The sequence below is a fragment of the Zootoca vivipara genome, chromosome 6 (assembly GCF_963506605.1).
Source record: "Zootoca vivipara chromosome 6, rZooViv1.1, whole genome shotgun sequence".
Classification (NCBI taxonomy): domain Eukaryota; kingdom Metazoa; phylum Chordata; class Lepidosauria; order Squamata; family Lacertidae; genus Zootoca; species Zootoca vivipara.
Genome location: NC_083281.1, coordinates 72170405 through 72197334, shown reverse-complemented (window position 1 = coordinate 72197334; position 26930 = coordinate 72170405). Strand labels below are relative to the sequence as shown.

The 26930-nt window shown below is 47.0% G+C and overlaps 1 protein-coding gene and 1 long non-coding RNA gene across 2 annotated transcripts in view; both read left to right on the top strand.

Moving 5' to 3' along the window:
- The first annotated feature begins 9734 nt into the window (after positions 1–9734).
- On the top strand, positions 9735–14722 carry LOC118087132 (uncharacterized). Its single transcript, XR_009557803.1, has 3 exons — positions 9735–9987; positions 11294–11343; positions 13804–14722. It is a non-coding gene; the product is annotated as an uncharacterized LOC118087132 (long non-coding RNA).
- A 4461-nt stretch (positions 14723–19183) lies between these two features.
- The window catches only part of SLC2A1 (solute carrier family 2 member 1), a 39217-nt gene continuing 31470 nt past the window's right edge, over positions 19184–26930 (top strand). The window contains exon 1 of the mRNA XM_035116946.2: positions 19184–19459. Within this exon, the coding sequence (XP_034972837.1) occupies positions 19439–19459 (21 nt within the window). The 5' untranslated portion in view covers positions 19184–19438. The remainder of the gene's footprint in view (positions 19460–26930) is intronic.

Sequence of the window (26930 nt, the reverse complement as noted above, 5' to 3'; positions counted from 1 at the left end):
AGCTCTAAAATGGGGGTTAGAAGGGACCCTGAGGTCATTCAGTCTAACCCTCTAAGATACAGGATTCACAAGATTTGAATGAAATACCAACTTTATATAGAACCCTTTAGCAGATGAGTTTTTTTTTTTCCTTAAGAGGTGATATCAGGAGCCCAACACAATTGAAGTTAAAACTAGACTCAGATAGACAATTCCTGGCTAAGGAAGCTCTACTTTTGACAAACAATTCACCTTTATAGGAATAGCTGTTCAATTTTCCTTTGGTCAATATTCCTCTAGTCACTTGGAGGAAGACTCCCTTTTAGAGCCTCTCTCAATAACAAACATTTGCACACCTCATGAAGTGAACATTTTCAAGTTTCAAAATATTTTCAAAGCATTGAGCAAGCATTTTCAAACTTACTACTCTTTATTTTCCTTCATCCTGCCCCCCCTTTTTTTTTTTGAGAGGAAAAAAATGGCCTTCTACAGCCTCTTTAAAACAAACCTTTACACACTACCTCCACTCTTTTAAAGATTTGCCATTGTTTTTGGGTTGATCAAGCCCTTACATAAGATTATTTAAGCAAGCTTGCCTTATTATTATATTATTTTAAACTATGCATGCTTTAAAAAAGGCAGTCTGCGGGTGTCATGGCCAAATTTTACACAAACCCCTAATTTCCTAAACCTGGATTATATCTCTCATTTACTTTAAGGGGAACAATGAACTATAGCAGACACAAGGATCAGACGCACATACACTTCACAGACAACACAGACAACATGTAACATGCAAACATATATAATTTTATACCATAACATACTTTGTAGGATTCCTCACAAAACTTTTCTCATTCAGAGTTCACCAGGGTTAATTTTAAAGCGGAGATTCACTGTATGTTAAAGGAACCTCCTGGTAGCCATTTCCCCTCATCTGGGTGGTCCATAGTAAATCGGACCCAATGTTTTTTTCTTACAAAGTTTTTGCAATTGGTTCCCTTCAAGCTTGTCCGCCCCGGGGATTTCGTGCCAATTTAAGAGAACGAATTGGAGTGGACTTTCATCCTCAAAGTCCTTACCGGAGCCAAGCCTCAGTTGTGCTTTGCCTCGGTTGGGAGTCTGGGAAAGGAATTCCTTAGAGTGGGTTGCACCCATTTTACTTAAGCCTTTTTATACTGCAGTTCGGGTCCCCGACCCTGTTCCTGGACACTCTTAACTTCCCGAGTCTATGACTCACCCCCACGTCCTAGTGGTGTTCCTGCCTGCCGTTCGCGTGCACTAACTACTAGGCGGCCTGGTGCAGCTAAAACCCTATTGGAACCCTCCCACTGGTCATCAATTGCCTGAGGGTTCCACAGCAACTTCCCTGCCTCTTACACACTAGACTCATATCCTACTGAACGCTTGCCTACGCAATGTCAGGTCGGAACTGAGGAATACAGAGATACAGAGTAGTAGGAAAGGAACGGGCGCACTTGCAATCTCTGGTCATGGGTCATACCTAACAAAGGTCGCCATGGCAGGGGGGCGTCTTCACCCGAAGATTAAGAGCAGAGGAATAGGAAACAGAGCTGGGATAGCCAGATTCCCAGATTGGTAGAAAAGCGACAGTTTGCTCAGACTTCTGCTCAGTTTGGCAGAAGGGAGCTGGGACAGTCTTTCTGAGCTCTGCGTTTAACGTAAAGACTGTTGCCCTGGACCTCAGTTCTACCTTGTAACTGTGCCTGGCAGCCTTGCTGCAACTAAGGTCCAAAGAGGAGAGTAGAAAAGGATAGTCCAAGTGGAGAAATAGATTTTTAGTTGCTGTGGTTCTTAGCTCACCCAAGGTGTCCCCTTTTAATACTCACGACCGATCCTTTCAGTCAAATCCCGTTGTCTCCAGCTTCCAACTGGTTCCTGAAAAAAAAACAGCCTTGTCCCTTTAAACGTTGCTTCGTCCTGGGGGTCCCGCTTGGACTCTCAATTACTACCAAGTGCCTCGGGTCCTGAGGTTGGTTTACCCCCCTGCAAAAGAGGCAAGGGCGCGCTGGGCTCCCCTTCCTCAGTGAACCCGGAGCTCAAGGCAAAACTGGGTCCCCGAAGTGGTCGCCAAATTGTTGTAAAATTTAAGCTGGTTCCTATGAACCCAGAGAAATGGATCTTGACCCAGGGAGAGCTCAAGGATCCAGGCAAGCAGACGAATTTAAGCGTCTCCTGCCCACCAAATAACAGAGACCAAACCAGGACGTACGAAGCAAGGCACTTTTATTTTTGCTGTTGCAACAGGGTCCTTCCTCTCACACAGGAGAACAAGGAAGGAACCCCAAACAAAGATGTCTTGCCCTTAAAAAGAAATTTGAAATTGGTTTCAGCCCACCCCCCAGAAGCATCATCCATATGTCACAGAAGGGGTGTAGCCCAAGACCCCCCCTCCCTAGATTCATCATAGGTACATCATGAAAGGGGAGGTCTGGTGGCAGTAATCTGAGCAGTCTGGACCCTGCCCCCTGCCCCCCAAAACCTAATCAACAAAATTGAGAGATATTTACATTTCCCTGTTTCCCAGCCAAGTTAATCACACCCTTTTGTCTGGCAGTCAGGTATCAGGATGCCAGGGATTATCACTTTAATTCCTGAGACAATGAGAAGGTTCCCCCCACCCCACTTCTTCCTTGCAGAGGAACACCTGGTCAGAGAGAGAGTCAAAATGGTGTCAGAAAGGCCTGTCTTCCTGTGCTGCTTCAGACATGTGCCTGTACATTCATGTACATGTTTTATGAACAATTATTATATATATATAGATATGACCTCAAAATTCTTATAACATATTATAGCTCTGGGCCTGAACAGCCAGCCGCTCCTCCTGTCTAGGGATGGATTATTTGGGGGGCAGGAGGCTAAGAATTAAATATGCCTTTGCCCCCACCCCCACCCCAATTTAGCTTATTCCACTGTCAGCATAGGAGCAATCGGTGGCTCGCTTTAAGCTCACATACGCAGTCAGGTGTGGGTCAAGCGGGAAACTGCCTACAGTGAGTCAGTCAAGCTTATTGTACATAGCCAAAGGCCTTCACAAGCAATAAAATACAAAATATCCGAAGCAATCCATAAGGTTGAGGGAGCTGGGTATGTTTATTTAGCCCGGAGAAGAGAAGACTGAGAGGTGATATGAGAGCCACCATCAAATACCTAAAGGGCTGCCCCATGGAAGATGGAGCAAGGTTGTTTTCTGTTTTTCCAGAGGGCAGGGCTTGAACTAATGCATTCAAATGAGAAGAAAGGAGCGTCCCACTAAACTTCAGGAAGGACTTTCTGATGGTAAGAGCTGCTCAGCAGTGAACTGGGCTCCCTCAGAAGGACTCTCCTTCAGTGGAGGCTTTTAGGAACAGGTCCTGGATAATTTAGCTGAGATCCCTGCATTGCAGGAGGTTGGACTGGATGACCCTTGGGGTCCCTTCCGACTCTAAGATTCTATGACACCAAAAGTGGACACTCATGGGTAAAGACCCATTTATCCAGCTGGGGGAAACGAAAATGTCTCCAGTTGTTTCTGGAAAGGGCAGATCATCAGCATCTGTCGTATCTCGACAGGGATACTGTTCCACAGAATGTTATCGCGGAAGATGCCACTTTTAAAACAAAAAATGCAGACTGTTGTGGTTAGGAAAATGAAAGTAAGATGCATTGGTGTGGGAGGAACAAATGATGAAGATGAATAAACATACCACAAGCAAAGTAGGACAAGCAACAAACTGGCTCAGAGCCAGCCTGTTGTGTTAAATGTGTTGCCTGCATGGCTCAGTAGAATGTGATGATGATGCTTTTATATCCCAACTTTTTCTCCAAGGAGCTCAAGGTGGCCTCCATGGTTCGCCTCCTCATTTTATCCCCACAACAACCCTGTGAGGGAGGCTACGCTGAGAGGCAGTAACTGGCCCAAGGTCACCCAGTGAGCTTAATGGCCGAGTGGGGATTTGAACCCTGGTTTCCAAGGTCCTAGTCCAACACTCTAACCACTACACTACGCTGCTAGTAATTTATTATTATTCTTTTAACCTTTATGAAAGGCCACACACTGCGTTCTTGAGTCTGCAGCAAAGCTAATGTTTGTCATGAAGAATTGTGCCAGAAATTGGGAAAGTGCATCCGAGCAGAGAAAACAGTTGCCATCTGCAGAAGCCCTTGAGGGAAAAGCAGAAATAGGTCAGGCTCGTCCACCCTGATTCAGAAGTACAGTAATGGGGTGTTCTTTTGCTCCCAGGTAGAAGAATGAACCTCCTGACGATTCTTAACTGAGAAGCCCTGTGTGCAAATTCAGTGTGGATAGACTGGTTAATTCTCATTCACCTTAATGGGCAAGGATGGCCTAACTGCGCGGAGAGGAAATCTAGAGGCGTGCCTCTCCCCACCACCCCATATGCATGAAATAAAATGCAGGAAGCTGTCTTGCACTAAGTCAGACAATGGGTCCCTCTCACCAGGTATGGGGAACAAGTGGCTCCCCAGCTGTTGTTCGACTCCCAACTCCCATCACCCCCAAAAGAGCATGGAGTGATGGGATATCTGGAGGACACCACATCCCCCCACCCTGATCTACAGTGTATTGAGAACTGTAAGATTTTGTGGTTGATCTTGCTTTTTCCTCTTTCCTCCCTTTCCTTTTTCCTCATATGTTATGTCTTTTTTCCTTTTTTTAGATTGGGAGCCATACGGCCAGGACCATCTAAGCATTAATTTCCATAAGCTGCTCTGAGAGTCCTTTTTTGGTTCAAAGGAAGGACATAACTGTTTCAAATAAATAAATAAATAAATAAATAAATAAATAGCACATATTTTCTAGACAATGACTGGGTGCCAATTTTGGGTTTAAGGCAGGCAGGTCTTTCCTAGCTCCACCTGGCACCCGCCAGGGGTTGAACCTGGGCCCTTCTGTATGCAAGGCAGGTGCTCTAACCACTGAGCCCATCCTGTCCAGCATCCCGTTCTCAGAGTGACCAACCAGATGCCCCAATGGGGAGCCCCAAAGAAGGGCCTGAGTGCAATATGTTTCTATAACAACATCAGAAGAGCCTGCTGGATCCGGCCAGTGGCTCATCTAGTCCAGCATCCTGTCCTCACAGGGACCAAATGCCCCAAACTACCTAGGAATCTGGATAGACTGCCTTGGGACCTGGAGGCTCCATTAAGAGCATCAAAACAGCCCTGCTGGATCATTCCAGTGGTCCATCTAAGTCCAGCATCCTGTTGTCACAGTGGCCAGCCAGGTGCCTGTGGAAAACCAGCAAGCAGGAGCCAAGCACAAGAGCCTTCTCTCCCCTCCTGTGGCTTCCAGCAACTGGTATTCAGAAGCATTGCTACCTCCAGCCTGCTATATATATATATATATATATATATATATATATATATATATATATATATATATATAACCTCTTTATGCTTCCACCAACAGAGCATAATTTCCACCATATAACACATTTAACATTTAACTCATCAAATTCAAATCAACACTTCTGACTTCCCGTCGCTATCTGCCGTGCGTCTCCTTTAAATTTCCTATGTACAGTCTCTTCTCCTCGAATTCCTATTATTTCTTTTGTACACAATAACACCGATCATACCCAATTGACTGAATCATTATTATATACCAATCAATCCAAGGCTGCCATGAAGATTTCGTCATTACTATAGTTTTCTTGCAAATATTTTCTGAATTTTTCCCATTTTCCCACAAACTTTTGTTTCGAATTTCCCCTTAACTTATCTGTTAATTGAGCCATATCAAGAAATTCTAATAGCTTCATTCGCCATTCTCCAATTGAAGGGATTTTATCCCCTTTCCAATTGGCGGCTATCAACAAACGCCCTGCCGCCGTAGTGTATAGAAAGATCTCTCTATAATTTGCTGGGATGTCTTTTGCCAAAATTCCGAGGAGGAATGCCTCTGGTTTTTTTACAAAATTAATTTTGAAAATTAAGTAGGCTGTCTGGATGCACCCTCACTTGGCAAGAGGCAGGCAATTCTTTAACCAGTCCCCTAAGTACTGCAGCCTTCCATACTTGCCCCAGAAGTGAAGCAGTAATCTAGAAGAAGCTCCTGCTTTTTCCCCCCAAGTGAGGGTTGCATGAGAACTGAATACTGATCAGAACAGGACAGCTGAAATTGGCTGCCCCAAACGGATGGCCCCACCTCAGCTTACAAAAAGCACTTAACTGACCAAATGGCTTTTCATTATATAGCTTAAGAAGCATCCTCTCTGCGGCTATAGATCCGTTCCCTGTGGGTCTGGCTCGGCATCAAATGTCCCATTGCCAGGAGTTTGTTTTGTGCCGGAGAGGCAGGCATTGAAGACAGGAGAGGTTTGGCAGCCCAGCTGAGCTTCCAGGAGCTTTTGGGTGGAAGGATGCCATTGACAGACCTAGGGAACAGCGAGATGAGAGTTGGCCAAGAGTCAATGCAAGAAGCCCAGGGAAGAAGGCTGCTGCTTGCAACTTGAGGCAAAGCCACGGCAAGTGAGGATTTGCATGGGCAGGTTCTGCCCTGGTCTGCACCCAGATTACTATGTGCACTGAAGTATGAAAAATGCATGTTTCTAAATGTTAAAGGCACTGCTGCCTGTGCAAACGATAATCACTGTTTGGCTTGTCTGCATGTAAAGATTCATCTGCAGCAAATGATGACTTATGAGCTGGGTTAGGAAGGCCCTGGGTTCAAGTTGCACCTCTTCTGTGAACGCAATAAGACCGCAATCCTATAGCGAGGTGAAAACGCGAGCAGCATTTGAAATATGAGCATTAGTGTTAATTATTAAGATAAATAGGTTAAAATGGATAGTACCGGTATATGTAAATTACGCAGCATTCAAGGGTAAACACTGAAACCATGGAAGAGGAAGTCAATGGATAAAGTAATTTATGGTCTTTTTTGTTTTGTTTTTTCTTATGTGTTTATATGCACACTACCCTAAATGTATGAGGAATGTCGGAAGATTCGGGACAGGCAAAAGAAAGGACCTTTTCACTCAGCACATAGTTAAACTGTGGAACTCACTGCTGCAGGAGGAAGTAAAGAGATGTAAGAGAGCCTCACCGGTGCCAGTGAAGCCCGACCTTGAGCGCTGCAGCCTGGACTCTGACCAAAATGGGAGTCCTCGTCCTATTTTAGTTCAGACACCTTCATTGATTGTTATGTCTAAGTCCTAGTCAATGCAATTACATGCACGCACCCACACAGAGCAACCCGACTCTTCTGGATGTGTTGAGAAATCCAGGAGAAAGTTCACTCAGCTGATTTCCCAACCGATTTCTGCTAGGCTAAAGTCGGCCTGCCTCTGCGGTGCTGCTGGGGTTGGGGTTGGGGTTGGGGAGGTGGCAGCAAAGGACAGTCTGGTCTGATGCAATTTGAGACGGATGACTCGGCTGCTTCCAGACTCCTTGTCAAGTGTTCAAGGTGTTGAATGGAAGGCCGGGTGTGGGAGGAGGAGGAAGCAGATATCGATGCAGCCACACTTGGCCAAAAAAGGGCAAATGGCACACACGCCCAACGCCCTGGGACTACACCTGCTGCCTGGCTGGAAAGTCAGCTTCATTCCGTTGCCGCGGGGTGAGATTTCATAAGGCGATGCTGGTGGCAGCGACAGCTTTTGCCCTCCCTGGTCTCCTGGCTCATCTTCTGTGCAACTGATGGGGTGTGTGTGTGTGCGTTGTGGCCTTTGCAGCCCGCTGGACAGATTTTCAAATGAGAGAGCCAGCGAGCATAATGCAGAGGTGCAGAATACACACACCTGATCTGCCTTCTCCTTGAAACCTATTTGGCTGGCTGGAAGGTGTCCTTGAACTGCTATTGCATTTGCCTCGTGTTTGTAATAACAACAATAATTATTATTTTGCATTTATACCCTGCCAGACTGGCTGGGTTGCCCCAGACACTGTGGGCGGCTTCCGACACACATAAAAATAATACTAATAAAACACCAAACATTAAAAGCAACAATTTGATCCAACATAAAAGGTCACAATAACTTTAAAATAAACAGCTTTTAACAAACAGTATGATCCCCACAACAACCCTGTGAGGTAGGTGAAGCTGAGGGTGAGTGACTGCAAGCTTCCTGGCTGAGAGGGGATTTGAACTCTGGCCTGCTAGGTCCTAGTCCAGCACTCTAACCACTACACCACACTGGCTCTCTTGTTGATGATGCTTCTTGTTTGTTGGCATGGATGGAGATATTTGTGTTTGCATGTGTAGAGCCCTTTGCCTGCTGTGCCAAAGGTAAAAGGGGCATCCATTGCCCCACCCTGTAGGGGTTTCCATGGGGGGAGCTCCTCCCCCATGAATCCTAAATATATGTATTTATTTTAATGCACACAAGCACAGCCAGCCAGCCAAAAGAGAGGCTTAGAGTGCTTGTTCTGATCTAACGATGCTCCTTTTGCAAATGTTACAAGATCTGGAAATCCTAGAAAAATAATAATAATTGTATTTGCAGACCCAGCAAGTGTACCAGAAAAACTGGGACACCCTGTTCCCCCCCCCCCATGATATTGTCCCAAAGAAAGTGCTTTTTTGCGGACAGCGATCTCATGTGGTGCTCCAAAACACGCGTTTCTGGGTGCTGGGAGAGAATGGTATCGAAAAAGCACATCTTCTGGGCTCCGTGATCTCATGCAGGTCATGTGACTCACATGGAAGCACAGCCAGGAAGACGCACATCCCAGTTTTGGGGCTCAACATGTTGGAGGGTATTATTTGGACTCAGTGAACACCCTTTGGCCTGATCCATTAGGACACTTCTGATGTTCTGATGCAAAGTTCTGTGCCAGGGAAAGCTAGCAGCCAACAACTTAATTTGCCTACAGGCACATTTTTTGCATGTGCGCAGAACCCTTAGAACCAACCCCCCCCCCCCCGTGCGTAAGATGCAGCTGTACTGCGCACAGTCATGGGTTCTTCCTAACAGATTACAGGAGGGTTGTGGGCCAGGCCCACATACAACATCCTGGCCCCATAAAATCTTGTTGGGCACCTCAAAGCCCAGACCAAGCCCTGATCAGCATGAGCTAAAATTTTGCTTTTCGTCCCTGAAAGCTAAACTGCATGAGGAGGGGGAGAACCATGTACGCCACCTTGAGCTCATTGGAGAAGAAAATGTGGCATACAAATGCAGTAACTAAACAAGCAGAACCTCCCTTGGCAGAGGCAGTCTACCACTGACCTGATACCAAGTATAAACTGTAGAAGAGCACCCACCGAAGTTGCTCTTCCAGGACGGGAAGAGCTCTTCAACAGTGGAACGAACTCCCTCCGAAGGTGGTGGGCTCTCCACTTTTAAGTAGCAGTTGACTGGCCCTCTGTCATGGATGCTTTAGTTGAGATTCTTGCATTGCAGGGGGTTGGGCTAAAAGACCCTTAGGGTCCCTTCCAACTTTACAATTCTATTATTCTATTATTATCTGTACATATAAATCAGCCTATACAAATTTGTGTCATCATGGGTTAGTGCCTTTTAAGCTGCCAGCAATAATGCCCTCTGCATGGACCCTTGCCTTTGAAACCTGTATTCTTGAAAGCCCTTCAGAGAGAGGACTGTTGCCTATAAAGACAGACACGTGGTCACTCTGTTTCCCAGCAGTTGTAGAAAAGCACGAGACGTGGGTGCAGCAGTAACCTTTCCGAAGGATCTCAGCTCACTTCAAAAAAATGCTTTTATAAAAGCAAGTTCTCTTGCTGTTATTATGTCTGCAAAGATACACTTGGCAGTGTTTGCACAGGTGACACAAGCAGGCAGGCATGGTTATAAAGGTGAAGCAAGTGAAACAGAGATGAGCAACCGCATAGATTGCCTTTGAAGTCGGAAAACCAGATTGCTGCTGTCAAGTGCAGGAGTGAAGCAACCGGGAGAAATCAGCTGATCTGGTTTTGTGCGTCACAGTGAGGGAGCAGCGGTATGCAGGGGTTATTAACATTGGAAACAGAACTATGTCTATTCAGAAATAAGACCTGTAGAATTCAACAAAGCTTACTCCCAGGTATGTATATGCACATTAGCCTTAGTTCCTGGCTTATGGGATGGAAGGATTGGTCCATTTCCATCCTCCCAGTTCCTTATTTTTTTCCAATTCTCCACATTTTACAGCAATTTGCAGTTTTGATTTTTTTTAATAAAAAAAAACAACACCTTATGGAAATTCACCAGCATTTTAGTGAAAATTTCTCCTTATATGCACATTAGTTTTGACAAATGCACAGTACACATTTCTGCAAGTTGAATGTGCAAGTTGAATTTTCCTGTATGCAATTGAATATCACGGCAGTTAGAAGTACCCAGTGAGTGCTTCCTTTTATCAAAGGTATTTTGTTTTGTTGTGTGCATCCCAATCTGCAAGTGGACTGGCAAGAGATCCCAGGCATGCTAGAATTTACCTGTGGAGACTGTGGTGTCTTTAGAACATATGGTTTTATTTACACCTGTCTATAACCTGAGCATGGGACCCAGGTGGCACTGTGGTTAAACCACTGAGCCTAGGGCTTGCTGATCAGAAGGTCGGCGGTTCGAATCCCTGTGACGGGGTGAGCTCCCGTTGCTTGGTCCCAGCTCCTGCCAACCTAGCAGTTCGAAAGCACGTCAAAATGCAAGTAGATAAATAGGAACCGCTACAGCGGGAAGGTAAACGGCGTTTCCATGTGCTGCTCTGGTTTGCCAGAAGCAGCTTTGTCATGCTGGCCACATGACCTGGAAGCTATACGCCAGCTCCCTCGGCCAATAATGCGAGATGAGCGCGCAACCCCAGAGTCGGTCACGACTGGACCTAATGGTCAGGGGTCCCTTTACCTTTATAACCTGAGCATAGGATTGAAGAGGAGCTCACAGCATTAACACCCCAGGAGATTTTGCTTCCCTATTAGATTTCCAGGGAAGCAGGAAGTCACACCTTTGGGCCAGCGCAGGGCAAGACAAGCCCCTGTGTCTCTGGCTTCCAGTACCAGCCAAAAACTTTATCACACAGCCTTGCTTGGTCTATTGTGCTCCATCCTAGGATGATATGGTCAGGTGAGGTGGGAATAGGCCTATTCACTTGTCTCCATGGCAACTTGTAAGTGGTGGTACTTAACTGCCAGGCAACAAAGGAACTAGTTTAGCAGGTTTCTTCTTATACAGTACATCCTACCCTCACAGATACAGGATCATAGGCTCTAAGTAAGAAGTCATACAGACTGACACGCCCCCCCCCCCCAAACACTACGGTATCTACCTGTTTTTATTCTTTTCATCTTGGAAGCAACTGCTCCTCCTGTCCCAGCTAAAGTTTAGATACTGCTTTGCTGTTTTTACAGGAAAAACCAGATGCAAACAAGGGAAATTTGGAGGAGGCATCGCTTTGCAGGTGAGAGGCATTTGTATAATTTGCATCTTTCCTTGGCGGAGGTTTTGAATGCAGAGCTTGAGTTTGTTTTTAGGCAGGACCTCCCACTCAGGAGCACGCCCCACACCCTGCGCCCCTCGGAAGCGCACCTGCCCTCGGCAGCGTGGGCATATTCTCCGCCACTGGAGAGAAGGGTCCCTTGTTACGAAGCACTGCACGGCAGGGAGAAAGCGGACAGAGAAAAGCTTTTCTCCCTCTCTCAGAACACTGGGTGCTTCCAGACAATTTATGAAAAACTTCCCAGCATCTTTCCACCCAGTTGTAAGTCCCTACTGCATTGCAGGGGGTTGGACTGGATGACCCTTCGGATCCCTTCCAACTATACAATCCTATGATTTTGCTCCAAGCTGCAGCTCTGTTTCCAGACTTCAGAGGTCCAAGGTAACATTCTGCATCCAAGTGAGCGAGTCTCCCCATCTCGTCTCCTTGGATCTCATGGGATAAAAAGTCTAAGGAGCACTTTTCATCCCCCCATACTGCACCTTGTGTCTGGGGCTTTCCAGTCCCAAGGGTTCTTGCTAAACCTCCATCCCCCCTGAGTGAGCCTCTGGCCCTGTCTGAAAGGAAATTGCTATGTCCTTTGCAAGTCTAAGCCCCTCTAGTCCTCCCCCCACCCCTGGAAGACAGCCTCACAAAGGCTTTCCTCAAAAGGCAATGGATTTGAGACTTCCTGGAAAGGTTTAGAGCACGGGTGTCAAACACAAGGCCCGGGGGCCAAATCCGGCCCGCCAGACCTCGTCATGTGGCCCGCCGAGCGCCCCAGCCAGCGGGACCCAGCAGCGGGACCTTGCTGCTGAAGCGCCGCGCCAACAAAGCGCCGACAAACAGCTGGGGCCGGGGGGGGGGTAGAAAGGCGGCCGGAGCAGGGCCGCACGGCAAGTCCCGAGCCTCTGCGACGCAGCAGTGCTCTGTAGCACTTTGAATCCTCCTCCTGCCACGGCTTGGCGCCTGGAAACGGCTGCTGCTGCTGCTGCTGAAACACAAAGCACCCAGAGGCTCGGGACTCTCCGCACGGCGCTGCCGGGCACCGACCCGGCAAGCCTCCTCCTCCTCCTCCTCTTGCCTCACCTCCTCCTCCTCCTGCCGCAGCTCAGCCTCACGAACGTGCAACTCTGAGGCTTTACCCACTTCTCCTAAAACGGACACCCGCTGCCTCACGCTGCATGGGAAATGCTTTTTGCCCCTGGGTCCCTTCGCGCTCTTTTCTGGCGCTGAATCAAGGCGGCGACCCCCCCCTTCCCTTTCTTTCTTCCTCTCTCTCGTTCTTATTCTTTCTTTCCCTCTCCTTCCTTCCTTCTTTTTCTCTTTCTTTTTCTTTCCTTCTTTATTCCTTCTTTCCTACTCTTCTTTCTCTCACCTCTTTCCTTCCCCTCTCCCTCCTGCTCCCTCTTTTCTTTCTTTCTTTCTTCCTTACTTCCTTCCTTTCTTCCTTCTGTCCTTCCCATCTTTCTTCCTCTCCCTCATTCTTATTCTTTCTTTCCCTCTACTTCCTTCCTTATTTCTCCCTTTCCGTCTTCTCTCCCTCTTTCTTTTTCTTTCCTTCTTTATTCCCTTCCTTATTTCCTACTCTTCTTTCTCTCCCCTCTTTCCTTCCTTCCTCTCTCCCACTTCCTCTTTTCTTCCTCCCTCCCTCCCTCTCCCTCTCCTCAGAAACATAGGATGCTGCTTTATACTTCTGGCCCTTAAACCCTGGAACCAGGAGAGCAGTTCCAGTGAGTCAACCTCAGCCAGTCCCTTTGGTGAAGGGTGGTGGCTCACTGGCAGAACATCTGCCCTGCATGCAGAAGGACCCCAGCATCTCCAGGTACTAGTAGCTCTGCAAAGGTCCTGCATGAAACCCTAGCGAGCCTCCACCACCCAGTGCAGTTACTAAAAATCATTTTTCAATAAATTGTACAATAATTGTACATTTGAATATCTACTTGCCATTATTCTGACTATGTTTCTGCTTTCAGAGCTAGTTATTACTTACATTATTAGAAAAAAAAGTAATAATTGAATGCAGTGACAATAATTTATGATAATAAAGAGTGGACACATAGTCCTACAGATACAACCGGCCCTTTGAGGGGACCAAACTGCTGATGCGGCCCCCGATGAATTTGAGTTTGACACCCCTGGTTTAGAGCCTCACTTTGCATTATCGCTGGGGGGGGGGGGAAGTGCTCCACTCCAGACTCGCCTTCTGGGGCGCACATGCCCCACAGACAGAATCGTGCACCACGGCACGCACCCTCTGTGTGCGACAGCCTCCTCCTCCTCCTTCACCCCCAGTGCTCACACACCCCTTTCTGCTTGCGCTGTTGAGCTGCAGCAAAGGCCACTGGGGACTTGTTTGATCTCAGTGTGTTTTTTTAAATACATTTGAAGAGAGTTGTCACAACCTCACTGTCCTGTATTGCTCTATTTGTCTTTGGTCAGACCCTGCTTGGAGTCCTGGTCCAGTTCTGGGCTGATAAGAAGCAGAGGGGGCAGAAAGCCAAAGGGAATTATTCAGCTCCAATGGGGCCCTGGCTGTCTTGTATATGTTTTTTTATTATTATTAAATTTATATACCACCCTCCATCATAAGATCTCAGGGTGGTTCACAGAATAAAATACAAGATCAATACAAGATAATATATACACACACATTCAATCATAGTTGCCAACTCCCTGGGGCCCTGGGTGCCCAAGCACCCACAAAATTCCCGGTAAAGGGGCCGGGCACCCACAAATTTCAGTGCCAGGGCCATGTACACTGCATGGCACCCATGGCCCTGGGCACCCATGATTGCAGAGCCAAGCAGGGGTCAACAAACCTTTACTGCAGGGGGCTGGTCCACTATCCCTCAGACCTTGTGGGGGCCGGACTATATTTTATTTTGGGGGGAATCCCCCCACGACTCTCCCCTCCCTTCTTCATCTCACACACATGTATGCACAGCATTCCATGAGACAGGAAACCAGGACAGTGATTTGCTAGCAAACGGGACAAAAAACCAAAAGATGCTTTCTGGTAGATCAGGACAGGTGGAGCTGTGCCGTTTCCACCCTAATGATCTCTGTAGAGGAGATCCTTGGTTCATACGTCAAATGAAAACCTTTCCCACACAACATTACAAAGTTACAACTGGCAGGATCTGCAAAAGAATGTTGCAACATCATGGAGTGCTCCTTTGTAGGGTTCTGGCCGGCCAGCCAGCCAGCCAGCCATGCCCTCTTCATGAATACTCCATTCCATTCACCTTCCTCAGTGATTTTTCCATCACCATCCCCTTCCAGCAACTGTCAACCAGTGGTTCTTTTGTAGATTTAATCCCGATGTTTCTGTGCACTTCTGCCCACTGAGGTGTACCCCACCCCCTCCACACACACAAGGCTGCAGGCACCTATCCCCCCCCCCCTTAATTTGTGCACAGGTGGCCTATTAATAGAATATATGATTGCTGGTGGCGCTGTGGGTTAAACCAGAGAGTCTAGGGCTTGCTGATCAGAAGGTTGGTGGTTCGAATCCCTGCAACGGGGTGAGCTCCCGTTGCTCGGTCCCAGCTCCTGCCCACCTAGCAGTTCAAAAGCATATCAAAGTGCAAGTACAGTGGAACCTCGGTTTATGAACACCTCGGTTTATGAATTTTCGGTTTATGAACGCCGCGGACCTATCTGGAACATTTTCCATTACTTTCAATGGGAAAGTTTGCTTCAGTTTATGAACGCTTCAGTTTATGAACAGACTTCCGGAACCAATTACACCCATGCTTCAGTTTATGAATGCTTCAGTTTAAGTACTCCGCGGACCCGTCTGGAACGGATTAATCCACTTTCCATTACTTTCAATGGGAAAGTTCGCTTCAGTTTATGAACGCTTCAGTTTAAGTACCCCGCGGACCGTCTGGAACAGATTAATCCACTTTCCATTACTTTCAATGGGAAAGTTCGCTTCAGTTTATGAACGCTTCAGTTTATGAACAGACTTCCGGAACCAATTGTGTTCATAAACCGAGGTACCACTGTAGATAAATAGGGACCACTCTGGCGGGAAGGTAAACAGTGTTTCCGTGCGCTGCTCTGGTTCGCCAGAAGCAGCTTTGTCATGCTGGCCACATGACCCGGAAGCTGTCTGCGGACAAACGCCGGCTCCCTCGGCCTATAGAGCGAGATGAGCGCCGCAACCCCAGAGTCGGACACGACTGGACCTGATGGTCAGGGGCCCCTTCACCTTTACCTTATGATTGCTGGTGATTCATTTCTGTCCCTCGCTCTTCTGATAAATTCCACAGAAGACAGGCGGCACACATGCTTGCCATGGGTACAGGAAACCTTGATTCAGGGCACGTTGGTACCTTACATTCACTCAGAATCAAGCGTCCATGCCAAACTGACCCCCTCTGCGCCTCTGCCACGACTGTGTGTGTGTGTGTGTGTGAACTTTGCTCCAGAAATCAAGCCCGTGTCATGTTTGTTGAAGTTCACCAGACAAACACAACCATGAACACACGGTGTGAGCAGTTGCAAAATCTTGTCTCTTATTGCTGATTCCTCTCTTGACACTGAATGGCTCTCTAACCATTCTATGCATCTGATCAGGGCCGATGCTCATCAGGTAAACCCTAATTTGGTCAAAGGGTTTGTTTTAAAATAAGGAGCTATGACTGGCTGCAACTCCCAGGTTTGACTTCATGTCCTGTGTGAGCTGACCTGATACGATTATGATTACTATTATTATTTTTACCCACCCTTCCCCCTTCCCAGGGAAACCATTTAAAAATGGAACTTTGAAAACCATTTTAAAAACTTACAATTGCGAACAAAACACAATCACAAAAAACCCTAATAAAAATAAGCGTAGCGTCTAATTAAAAAAGTATATCTAGATTTCCAATCTTTTTGCATTAGGAATCCTCAAGGCCATTTCCTAAAAAGAGGTTTATTTCCCCATGTCATGGGATGCATCTTAGAGAATGCATTTGGATTTGCAAATTTATTCATTTATATGTATACAGTATTTGTTTTCCTTCTTCCTTCCTTCCTCCCCCCACCCACTCCCTTCTCATTTGTTATGATGCTAGAACCTTTGAGACCCCGAATTGTGGGTCGCGCCGAGTCTATATTCTAAGCAAACCTCCTTGCTATGTTTAAGGACAGCAAGCAAGCCCCACTGTGTTTTGTTTTTTCACGTGCAGCCCACGTGGATAAAGTTTTCACGTGGATAAACTTTGCATATCATCTCTGGACAGCTCGGGAGGCTCTGCTAGTCCTACCAAGGAAGCTGAAAAACGAGTTGAACGTCTTAATGTCATCAGACACTTGATGTTAGAAAAAAAGCCTTCCTGGCTCAATACAAGGGGGTTGGTTGGTTGCACTCTGAGCAAGATAGTAAAAAGTTGCTGCAGCAAGGGTTGGGGGCATTTGGACAAAGGCGGCCTCCTGGGCACCTCCATCTGGCTCCCAGAACTTTATCCAGGCTGCACCCCTCAATGGCCTGCTTTGCACCTTCTGCTTTTGCCTGTCTGGAAATGTGTCCTTGAACTTCGATACAGCTTCTTGCTTGCCCAGGTGGAAGACAGAGAGGGGTGTGTGAGCTTGCATAAAAACTTTCCTAGGAGCAAAGGTAAGATTGATGTTCATGGCTCCACCCACTTTTTGCCTCTGGCCCCGCCCACTGCTATCATACAGCCCTCAGAAGGGAATGTGGCCCTCAGGATACAAAGGGTTCTTTCCACACCCCTGTCATATACGGATGGGGAAATTCTACACTGGTCCTCAGTAGTGACGGGAAGCCACGCTGTATTGAGCCCCAATTTGCCCAAGCTGTGCCAGCTGATACCCCTGAATTATTATTCTAGTTAGTAATTCTGCAGCATGCAATTCTTTTGCCATAAGAAGAGCCTGCTGTATCAGGACCAAGGCCCATCTAGTCCAGGATCCTCTTCTCACAGTGGCCTACCAGATGCCCCAAAGGGAAACCAGCAAGCAGGATTCGAGCACAAGAACCTTCTTCCCTCCTTTGGCTTCCAGCAACTGGTATTCATTTCCTCCCAAAGTAGCCCAGAGCAGCGATTGACAAGGAATTAGACCCGTGGTTCCCAATTAGGGGTCTGTGGACCCCTGGGGTTCCAAGGCCCCATCCCTTGCCTCCCTCTCAACTAATTTTCTTGTCATTTTTGCATTGTAATATCACAATTTTTAGGGTCTGTTGTTGTTGGTTTTTTTAAAAAAGTATACCTACAATCCTTTGCTTATTAGGGACACCCCACATTTTATTCCAAAAATTGCTTTGCAGAGCTAACTACTGTAGAGATCAAAATTTCAAAAGTAGGGGGTCCGTGGTTTGGCTTTTGAAAAAGAGGGTCCTGAGTAATTCAGCTAATTGGGAACCACTGAATTTGACAATAAAAGCATCTTTAAAACAACTCCAGTACAGATACAGCAGGCAGGGATGAACTAACAAAGGAAGTTCATGCAGGATCAGATTGTAACTCTAGAATTCTCTCCCACCCACCAGCAACATTCCTGAGTATCATCATCATCATCATCATCATCATCAATATTTATATACCATTTACTACGCAAAATCCCTCCCTGCTTTTACCCCTGGGGGGCATAAGGGGTCAGACCCACCCATGGGCCACGAGATCTACGGCATCTTTAATTATATTGTTAATTACTTTTTTCATTTCTTATGTTTATTGTACTGTTTGTATGTATGATATAATATGCATAGGAAGGGCTGCACCATGTCCTACTCAGAGTAGACCACCCATTAATTTCAGTTGTTCTACTCTGGGTAGGACTAGCATTGGATACAGGCTGTATTTTCAATCAATAGAATCTTGACCTTGGCAACATAATTTTATAAAAACAGAAAAGAAAGTTGACTTGCTGAACCTGTGATAGATAGAAAAATACAGTATATGCTAAAATGTGCATTAAGCAACTAACAAAAACAGTTTCTTTAAATAATAATAATAGCCCATCTTTTCCCCAGACAGATACTCATTAAAAAGCAATTGAACACTATAATTAGAATTAAAACTATATACAGTATGTATATAAAAGATCGATCAAATATGTTTGTTTATTTCTGAGAATACAACTGTAAAAACAAACAAACAGGAGTGGCCATTTTAAAAGTCCTACGACCAAATAAACACGATATGCTAAAAACAAAAACAAAATCAAAGAACGAAACAAACAAATGTGCCTCATAGTAAATATCAAGCGTTATGTAAGCGGCAGACAAATGCGAAGGCGCAACGCTTAATAGTTCCACTGCTTATATAACGCTCAATATTTCTGAAAGAAAACAAAATCCTCTAAGCGGCACAACGTCTGAAAATAACTGGACCGTTTAAAGGGAAACGCTGACTAAAACCAGTAATAAGCAGAAACGTCATGTCGACGATGTTCTCTCTCAGGCGCGCAAGTGGGATTTTTAATTAAAGTAAAAATGCGCTTTTTTTATTTAAAAAAGTGCTTTTAAAAAAGCACATTGTTTTCCCTAAAATGTACTTTAAATATATATATATCTGTGTTTTCTTCTCTCCCTGCCCCTCGCCTCGCCAGCTCTTTTCGGAGCTGCGCGGGCCAGAGGAGGCTCCCTCGCGCGCGCCCCCGCCGCTTTCCTTTGCGTCCGGCTCCCTCGCCATCTCTGCCTTGCAGTTTCTCACGCAGGACGCGGGAGGCGCCCCCCCGCCCCATCCCGGCTCCGCTTCCTGGGGAAGCGGCCTCACACACCCCCGACACACCTCCCGGCCGGGCCGGCCAATCCGCGGCGGGCCTGCGTGACACACACGCCGTCACTTAAGCAGCTTCCACGCGCCGGGCCGGGACAAGGAGAAGGAGGCGAGGCAGGACGCGCGGCCACTTTGGAGAGCCGCACCACGGACAGGAGTTTGGCGGGGACGCCGACGCCGAGAGCGAGCGAGCCAGCAGCCAGCCAACCCCGCTAGCCAGCCAGTCAGGCAACCAGGCTTGGAAGTAGCCAGCCTCGAGGAGCCCAGAAGCAGCAGCGCGGCGGAGCTCGACGGGCGCTTGGAGAGACGGAGCGCACGACGAGGGTGCACGGCGCACAGCCATGGAGTCCGGCGGCGGCAAGGTGAACGCGCGGTGCCTCCTTAACTCTCTCCCTCTTTTTCTTTCCCCGGGTCTCTGCCCGGGAATCCCTCCCGCGCCCCGGATTCCCCCCCGATGCCCGCGCCTTCCTGGCGTCCAAGCAGGCGAGCGGGGGCGGGGGGCTTCCATAGCGAGCTAGCGGGCGCGCGCGCCGAACCGCTAGACCCCTCCGGAGAAAGCCGGGCGGTAGCGGCTCCCCCGTGTGGCTGAAGCCGGCAAGCCCCTCCCGCGACGGGGGAGGGAGCGCGCTGCAACGCCATGCCGTGCGTGCCTACTACTGCTCCCCACCCCCACCAGGCTGTCCCGCCACCGCTCGGGCTGCTCTCCGCCGCCCGCGTTGCCTCCCGTTGCATCATGTCGCTTTCCAAATGATTTGGCCGTGGGGCAACCCATAATACTCTGAAGCAAGTCGGGGAAGGGCTGAAGTTCAAAATAACTGTTCCCTACCCTCCAAAAATCAGCAACGAAGCACTGATGGAGGAAAAAGTGTTACTTCCGTTAAAAGGCTCCTGGGAGGGTGTCCTTTGTCTCCTGTGTTTCGGCTGCTTTGAATCGACCTTCCTTTGGTTTTAGGAGGACTTTTTTTGGGGTGAATATCCACACTGGAAACCAAAGGGGTTCACTCTCCCCCCCCGCCCTCCGGAATTTGTTTGAGTTTTTAGGGTGATGGCTTGAATGGCAGTGTTCATGTCCCGCCTCTGATTCCGATTCAAACAATGGTTGTAAATGGGTTTTTGGTTTCAGGGCCTTCTGCTTAAATGGGATGGGGGGAACACATCAGGATGAAGATGGTGAAATAATGAAACAAATAAAGGTAGCCTTCTTAACATTGGACTAAAATGCAGGAAAATCCAACTTTGCCTTTTCTTACTGGGCTGTCCGGATTTTAGGGATTTTAGTGGGTGGTGAGGCAGAGTGGAAATTTTTGGTTTGGAGCCTGTGTGTGCATGTGTGTGTGTGTCCTTAGCCCGCTCTTAGCTTGAGGGGCTCCCACCTCCCCAGAGAATAATTTGTTCCACCTTTTGCCTCTATTTCAGCATCTAAATTTTCCTCTACTGAATGGAAATTTTGTGTTTGGATGCAAAACTCTTGGCAACACACTGAACAGGTTTAGTGATGTGCAGTAGATCTATATTTTTCTGAAACTGAGGAAGAGAAAAGAATGAAAAGAAATTGGGGGGGGACATCTGTTTCATTTATGAGGACTTCTTAAAGATATCCTGGTGTTTGGCAACTTTACTCCTGTCAGCATAGCTGCCAAGTTATCCCTTTTTTAAAGGGATTTTCCCTTATGCTGAATAGGCTTCCTCGCGAGAAAAGGGAAAACTTGGCAGCTATGCCTGTCAGTATTCTGTGACTGATTTATTTATCAGTGGGGTGCAATTCGCAAAGTTTTGTGTGGTTCTGTTCCCTATTAAACAGGGATCAAGTGCCCTTTGGCGCTGCAGAAAGTGTTCAAAAAACCCCTGACTCTGGGAACAGCTCACTTTGATTGTAACAGTCAGCTGGAAATTTGTCAGAAAATCTGCAGCCTCTGTAACAGGGAGGGAGAAATGGCAACTTTTGTTTGATGCCGTGATTGAGAAGCTGGAATATTTGATTGTGTGCATCAGCTTCTGCTTTATTTCTTAATTTACATTTTTTTAAAAGTGCATTCCATCCTTTAAGGTCATCAGGCAAGTGTATGTCACTTATCTGGGGTTATTTTATTTTACTCCCACAACAACCCTGAAATTGACTGGGCTCAAGTTACGCAGAGGACATGGTGTGGTGGTTAAATTGTTAGGCTATGACAGGAGAGACGCTGGTTCAAATCCTGCTCTGCAGGGAAGCTCATGGGTGAGGTTGTAACCCTTGCTTTATCTTGACCATGACTTGCCTTGCAGGGCTGTTGTGAACATAAAACAGAAGAAAGAGTAAATGAACCCACGGTGTCCAGCCTCTGCCCCAGTTTTTGCCAGGCTGCAAAATATCCGGAGGGCAACAGGTTGGCAAAGCCTAGACTTCATCATATTGGCTATCTTAGCTGTTGGACAGTGATATTTGCAGAAAGGAAAAGTATCCACAGCTGACTTGTAATGCAAGCCCACAAACTCAGGGCGTTTGGACAGCTCTGCACAGGCAAAATCCAGAACTAGCAGTGTGTGAGCATTTGCAAACCAGTTCTGGTGCTCAGTCTTATGTGTGTCTATTTGAAATTGCAATGCTGCTGGGTTCAGTGGGACTCCCCAGAAAGTGTGCACGACGAGGTTGCCGCTTAAGGCTCAGAAGAAGCATTGTACAGTATTTAGTTGCTGTATAAAGGCAGGTGAAATGGATGAGAGCTGGTTTTCACAGTCAGAGGGGCTCTGAGCTCAGGTACCAGAAATAAGACAGGGTAGGGTAGGGGAATAGTTTAGTGCAGCCTTTCTCAACCTTAGGACCCCAGATGTTGTTGGACTATGACTCCCATCATCCCTAGTTAGCAAGACAAGTGGTCAGGAATGATGGGAGTTGTAGTCCAACAACATCTGGGCACCCAAGATTGAGAAAGGCTGGTCTCTGGGAAGTATGGAAGATCTAGCTACGCTTACCAACACCACCCACAGCTCTTAAATCTAAGGGCCCCACCCCTGAATTTGTATGGGATTGGGGTAGACCTGGGATTAAACACCCAACAAGCCTATAGGCATGTTGACTCAGAAGTAAGTTGCACTATGTGCATTGGGTCTTATTCACAAGGAAGTGCACTGTGTAACCTGCCCCCATGGGTGTAGCCAGGATTTTTGTTAGGGGGCAGCCCACCTTGGCTATGCCCATGCCTGCCCTCTATGCATGTTTTCTCCTTTGGTGTTTAAATTCCAATAGGTTCAATGGGGTTTACATATAGGTAAGAACTGTGTTTGGTGCTGCATGGTTCAGCTGCAATTTTGTGGTGCTTGACTCAGATGTAAATCCTATTGAGTTTAATGTTCTCCTATGATGTTTGCTCAGAAGTCAATCCCATTGAGTTCAGTGGGGCTTTTACTCCAAGGTACCGTACTGTATAGGGACCCAGGTGGCGCTGTGGTTAAACCACTGAGCCTAGGGCTTGCTGATCAGAAGGTCGGCGGTTCGAATCCCTGTGACGGGGTGAGCTCCCGTTGCTTGGTCCCAGCTCCTGCAGTTCGAAAGCACGTCAAAAATGCAAGTAGATAAATAGGAACCGCTACAGCGGGAAGGTAAACAGCGTTTCCATGTGCTGCTCTGGTTCGCCAGAAGCGGCTTTGTCATGCTGGCCACATGACCTGGAAGCTATACGTCGGCTCCCTCGGCCAATAATGCGAGATGAGCGCGCAACCCCAGAGTCGGTCACGACTGGACCTAATGGTCAGGGGTCCCTTTACCTTTACCTTTACCTTACCGTACTGTATAGGCTTGCAGCCTTAGGATAAACAAGTCAGGCTGTCTGCTAGTCATTGTGACTTTGGTAAGATTAACTGGCTTGTGAATCACACCATCAGTCTAGTAGTGTTTTAGTAAGGCTTACTTTTTATTTTGGGAACAAGTAATCTTTTTCACCCACGTACCTTTATTGGCAGACGGTTCTGTTTTTTTGTACCCTCTCCCCTGAGTTGATAGATAGGTTTGGTCCCATGATAGCTCTTCTCTAAGTAGACACATTGAACTGATGAGCATGACTAATTTAGGTCCATCAGGTTCAGTAGGGCTATGCTGTTGTTGTTAATCTGTAAAACATTGCCTTCCATTACATTATATTAGAAATATTTTTTTAGAAATTCCTTACAGGGCTCACAATGGAGGGGGGGGGGTAACTGGATTGTTTTCACTTTTTAAATGCCACCCCTCTTTTTGTGGGGTTTGCCTGTCATGCACCCACAACACATTGTAACTTGGTTAGTTTCTGTTTTGAAGATCCAGCAGAATATATTTTGATTAAACACAATCACATTTTATATTCTCCGAAATCCTCCTCTTGACAACCAGTTATAATACACAGTTAAAATCCAGTTAGGTTCAGGGTGCGTTTCTGCTTTTATGGTGTACATGTCCGCAAGTGTCCAGACTGACGTGTCTGTAATTGGACTTTTTCTCCTCTCAAAATGTCAAACATACCTGTTCTGCAACATTTCCTATTTAGGAAATGACAGTTGTGCAATATCTGCAGACATTCTTCCCCGGGAGTAATAGAGAGATGTTTAATCATTCTTTAAAATCAATGGCTTTGTGTTTAAAAATTGTCTCGTACATTTCGGTTAATGGAGGGTGAAACCTCAGCACTGAAACGGACATTGAACTTTGAGCTTAGGAATGTCCTTTCCATCGCTAATGAACTTGGATCATGCAGCAGCCAGTTGCAAATTTCTTTAGAAATTGTGCAATGCAATCCTATTAAAAGTTTACTCAGAAGTAGGCCCTATTAAGCTCAAATGGTCATACTCCCAGGTAAGCATGTATAGGCTTGCTACCTCAGTCTCTTTCGCTTTCCCTATCATTGATCTGTGATGATGCTTTAAGCGTTTCATCATTGATCTGTGACGATGCTTTAAGCGTTTCATCTTTATTTTTCCATTTATTGTCCCTGTCACTAATGGAAAAGAGAGCTTTCCCAGAATCTCACACTTGTTCTTCAGTGTGGTGTTGTAGAGGGGGCGGGGGCGGGGATTCTGCTCAAGAATCATCCGTGGCACTCACTTTTCAAATGTTGAGGTCCAACTCCCACATATATTCCTGGTCTCAGTTCTCTGTCTGTGAAATGGGTGACCTAATATGTTTGTTACACCAAATACGCTGCTTGTCCTCCAAGGAGATGAAAGCAGCAGGGATATTGCTCTTAGGCAGTCTCCCATCCACTTTTCAGCTCAAACCTCCACGGTTTGAGAAGTAGACCCACGGTATAGAATCGCAGAATTGTAGAGAGTCATCGGGTCTACCCCTTGCAATGTATATGTAAAGGTAAAGGGGCCCCTGACCATCAGGTCCAGTCATGACCGACTCTGGGGTTGCGCGCACATCTCGCATTATTGGCCGAGGGAGCCGGCGTATAGCTTCCAGGTCATGTGGCCAGCATGACAAAGCCGCTTCTGGCAAACCAGAGCAGCAGATGGAAACGCCATTTACCTTCCCGCTGTTGCGGTTCCTATTTATCTACTTGCATTTTGATGTGCTTTCGAACTGCTAGGTTGGCAGGAGCTGGGACCAAGCAACGGGAGCTCACCCCGTCACAGGGATTCAAACCGCCGATCTTCTGATCAGCAAGCCCTAGGCTCAGTGGTTTAGCCCAAAGCGCCACCTGGGTCCCTATGTATATGTATATATGTATATGTATATATGCAATGTATATGTAGGTCCAAGCAAATGTTCCATTGGATTGCTGCCAGGGGTGCCGACTTGAATAAAATATTGTGGGGGGCCTGGGTAAGCCCCGCACCGCATAATCAATCACATGACGAAGTGCGCACACACCGTTTGAATGGGAATACCCATCAACTTTGTGGGGGCTCAGCTTCCTCTAATATTTTATTTTCCCCCATGTTCCCTAGGAGTCAGCTCCTATGATCGCTACCAGTAATGCATTTGAGTCAACAGTGGATTTCTCCGTTGGCTTATGGCAGCGTTTCTCAACCACTGTTCCGTGGCACACTAGTGTGCCGCAAGACGCTGGCTGGTGTGCCGCGACGTGCAGCGACGAGAAGGGCGATTTGCATTGTCACGTGGCTGGCGGCTGCCAATAGACAACACTGACCCGCTGGAAAGCAATATTTCTGCTCCTCTTTCCCAAGGCTCAGTGCAAACGAGCCTGGCGGCCGCCAATACACAACACTGACCCGCCGGAAAGCAATATTTGGCAAGTGTTTCTTACAGTCATAATTATAATATAGGGCGGCACAGAGTTAATTTTTTTAACTTTTTAAATGGTGGTGTGCCTCGTGATTTTTTTCACGGAACAAGTGTGCCGTGGCCCAAAAAAGGTTGAGAAACACTGGCTTATGGAGATATCATCCAGGAGACTACCATATTTTTCGCTCTATAAGACACACTTTTTATCTCCCATCTTATGGAGCGAAGGCACTGGACGGCAGTGGGATCCCTCGGCTGCCGCTGCAGTTGTGAGGAGAGGGATGCCTCTGCCGCTGGAGCTCCTGGCGGCAGTGGAGGAACCAGCAGCCCGAAAGCAGCCCTTTCAGGCGCTCGTCCCTCTGCCGCCTCTGCTGCTCTCAAGAGCCGGCATAGGAGCCGCAGTTGGGAGAGGCACAGCGCAACGCCTCTCTCAACTGCACCTCCTGTGCCTGCCCTAGTGAGAGGAGGAGGCGGCGGGACCGGTTGTTTATTAAATAGTTTAGTACAACATTTGATTCAGAATATTTTTTTTCTTGTTTTCCTTCTCTAAAAAGTGCGTCTTATGGTCAGGTGCGTCTTATGGAGCGGAAAATACGGGCAGTTTCTAAACTAGAACTGAGTTCTCTCTCGGGTTACATTTTGGGAGCGTCAGTATCCTGGCAACGACTGAAATAAAAGAGGAGAAAATCCTTCAGTGTGATGCCTGAAGATGAGGTGTAGTGCAGGGTTTGAACTATAGGGCAGGTAAACTCTTGAGATGAAATTTTGGGAGGAAGCTTTCTCTGCAACCCTGTGAGATAGGTAGGCCTGAGAGACGGCAGCTCAACAAAGCTCACAGGCTGCGGACTTGGACTCTTGGATATCTTTCCTATCCATCACAACAGAGACGCCCCAATGGGATAGTATCCTCCATTATACCTGAGTGGAGCTGAGGGGGTGCACACAGCCCTGATCTCTAACAGAGGGGAATGGCTACAGGGCTCAGGAGCTGTGGCGGCTGCTTCTGTCCTCCAGCTCCCCACAAGTGCCTGCCACCTAATGTGATGTCTAATGGTAGGGCTGGCCTGGTTTCTAATTCTCAAAAGGAGAGAGCAGGCAAAAGCAATTGAGGCAGTGGCTTAGGAGCTGCCCCGTCTTCTCCTGGTGACTTTCCCTTATGCTCTCAGCTCACCCTGACCAAGACGAGGTCACAGGTGATTCCCAAGAGAGAGGGAAGCCCTGATGTGGCAGGCAGATATTAATTCCAGCGGGGCAGACAGCTGCTGCCAGAATTTTGATGGGCGTCTCGCATTATGCCTGTTCTGAAAGAGTTGAATTGGCTGCCTATTTCCTTCCAAGCCTGGCTTTAGGATGCTAAACACTAAATCAACTAACCCCTGCGTTGCGAACTCCAGACTAAAGACAACAGCGGCAACACGTGGACCGATGAAAAATGAGGGCATAAATGTATATCTTTATAAGTATTCAAAAGTAGCCCATATAGTATCAAAATAAAATTCATCCAATAACCAGCATAAACAAGGTTCTTAATAATCAGAAACACTAATTTTCATCCAATACAATAAAGGTAAACAACACAAAAGCAAACAAAATAGTAAATTTTGTTTACTATTTTTTTTACTTTTGCGTTGTTT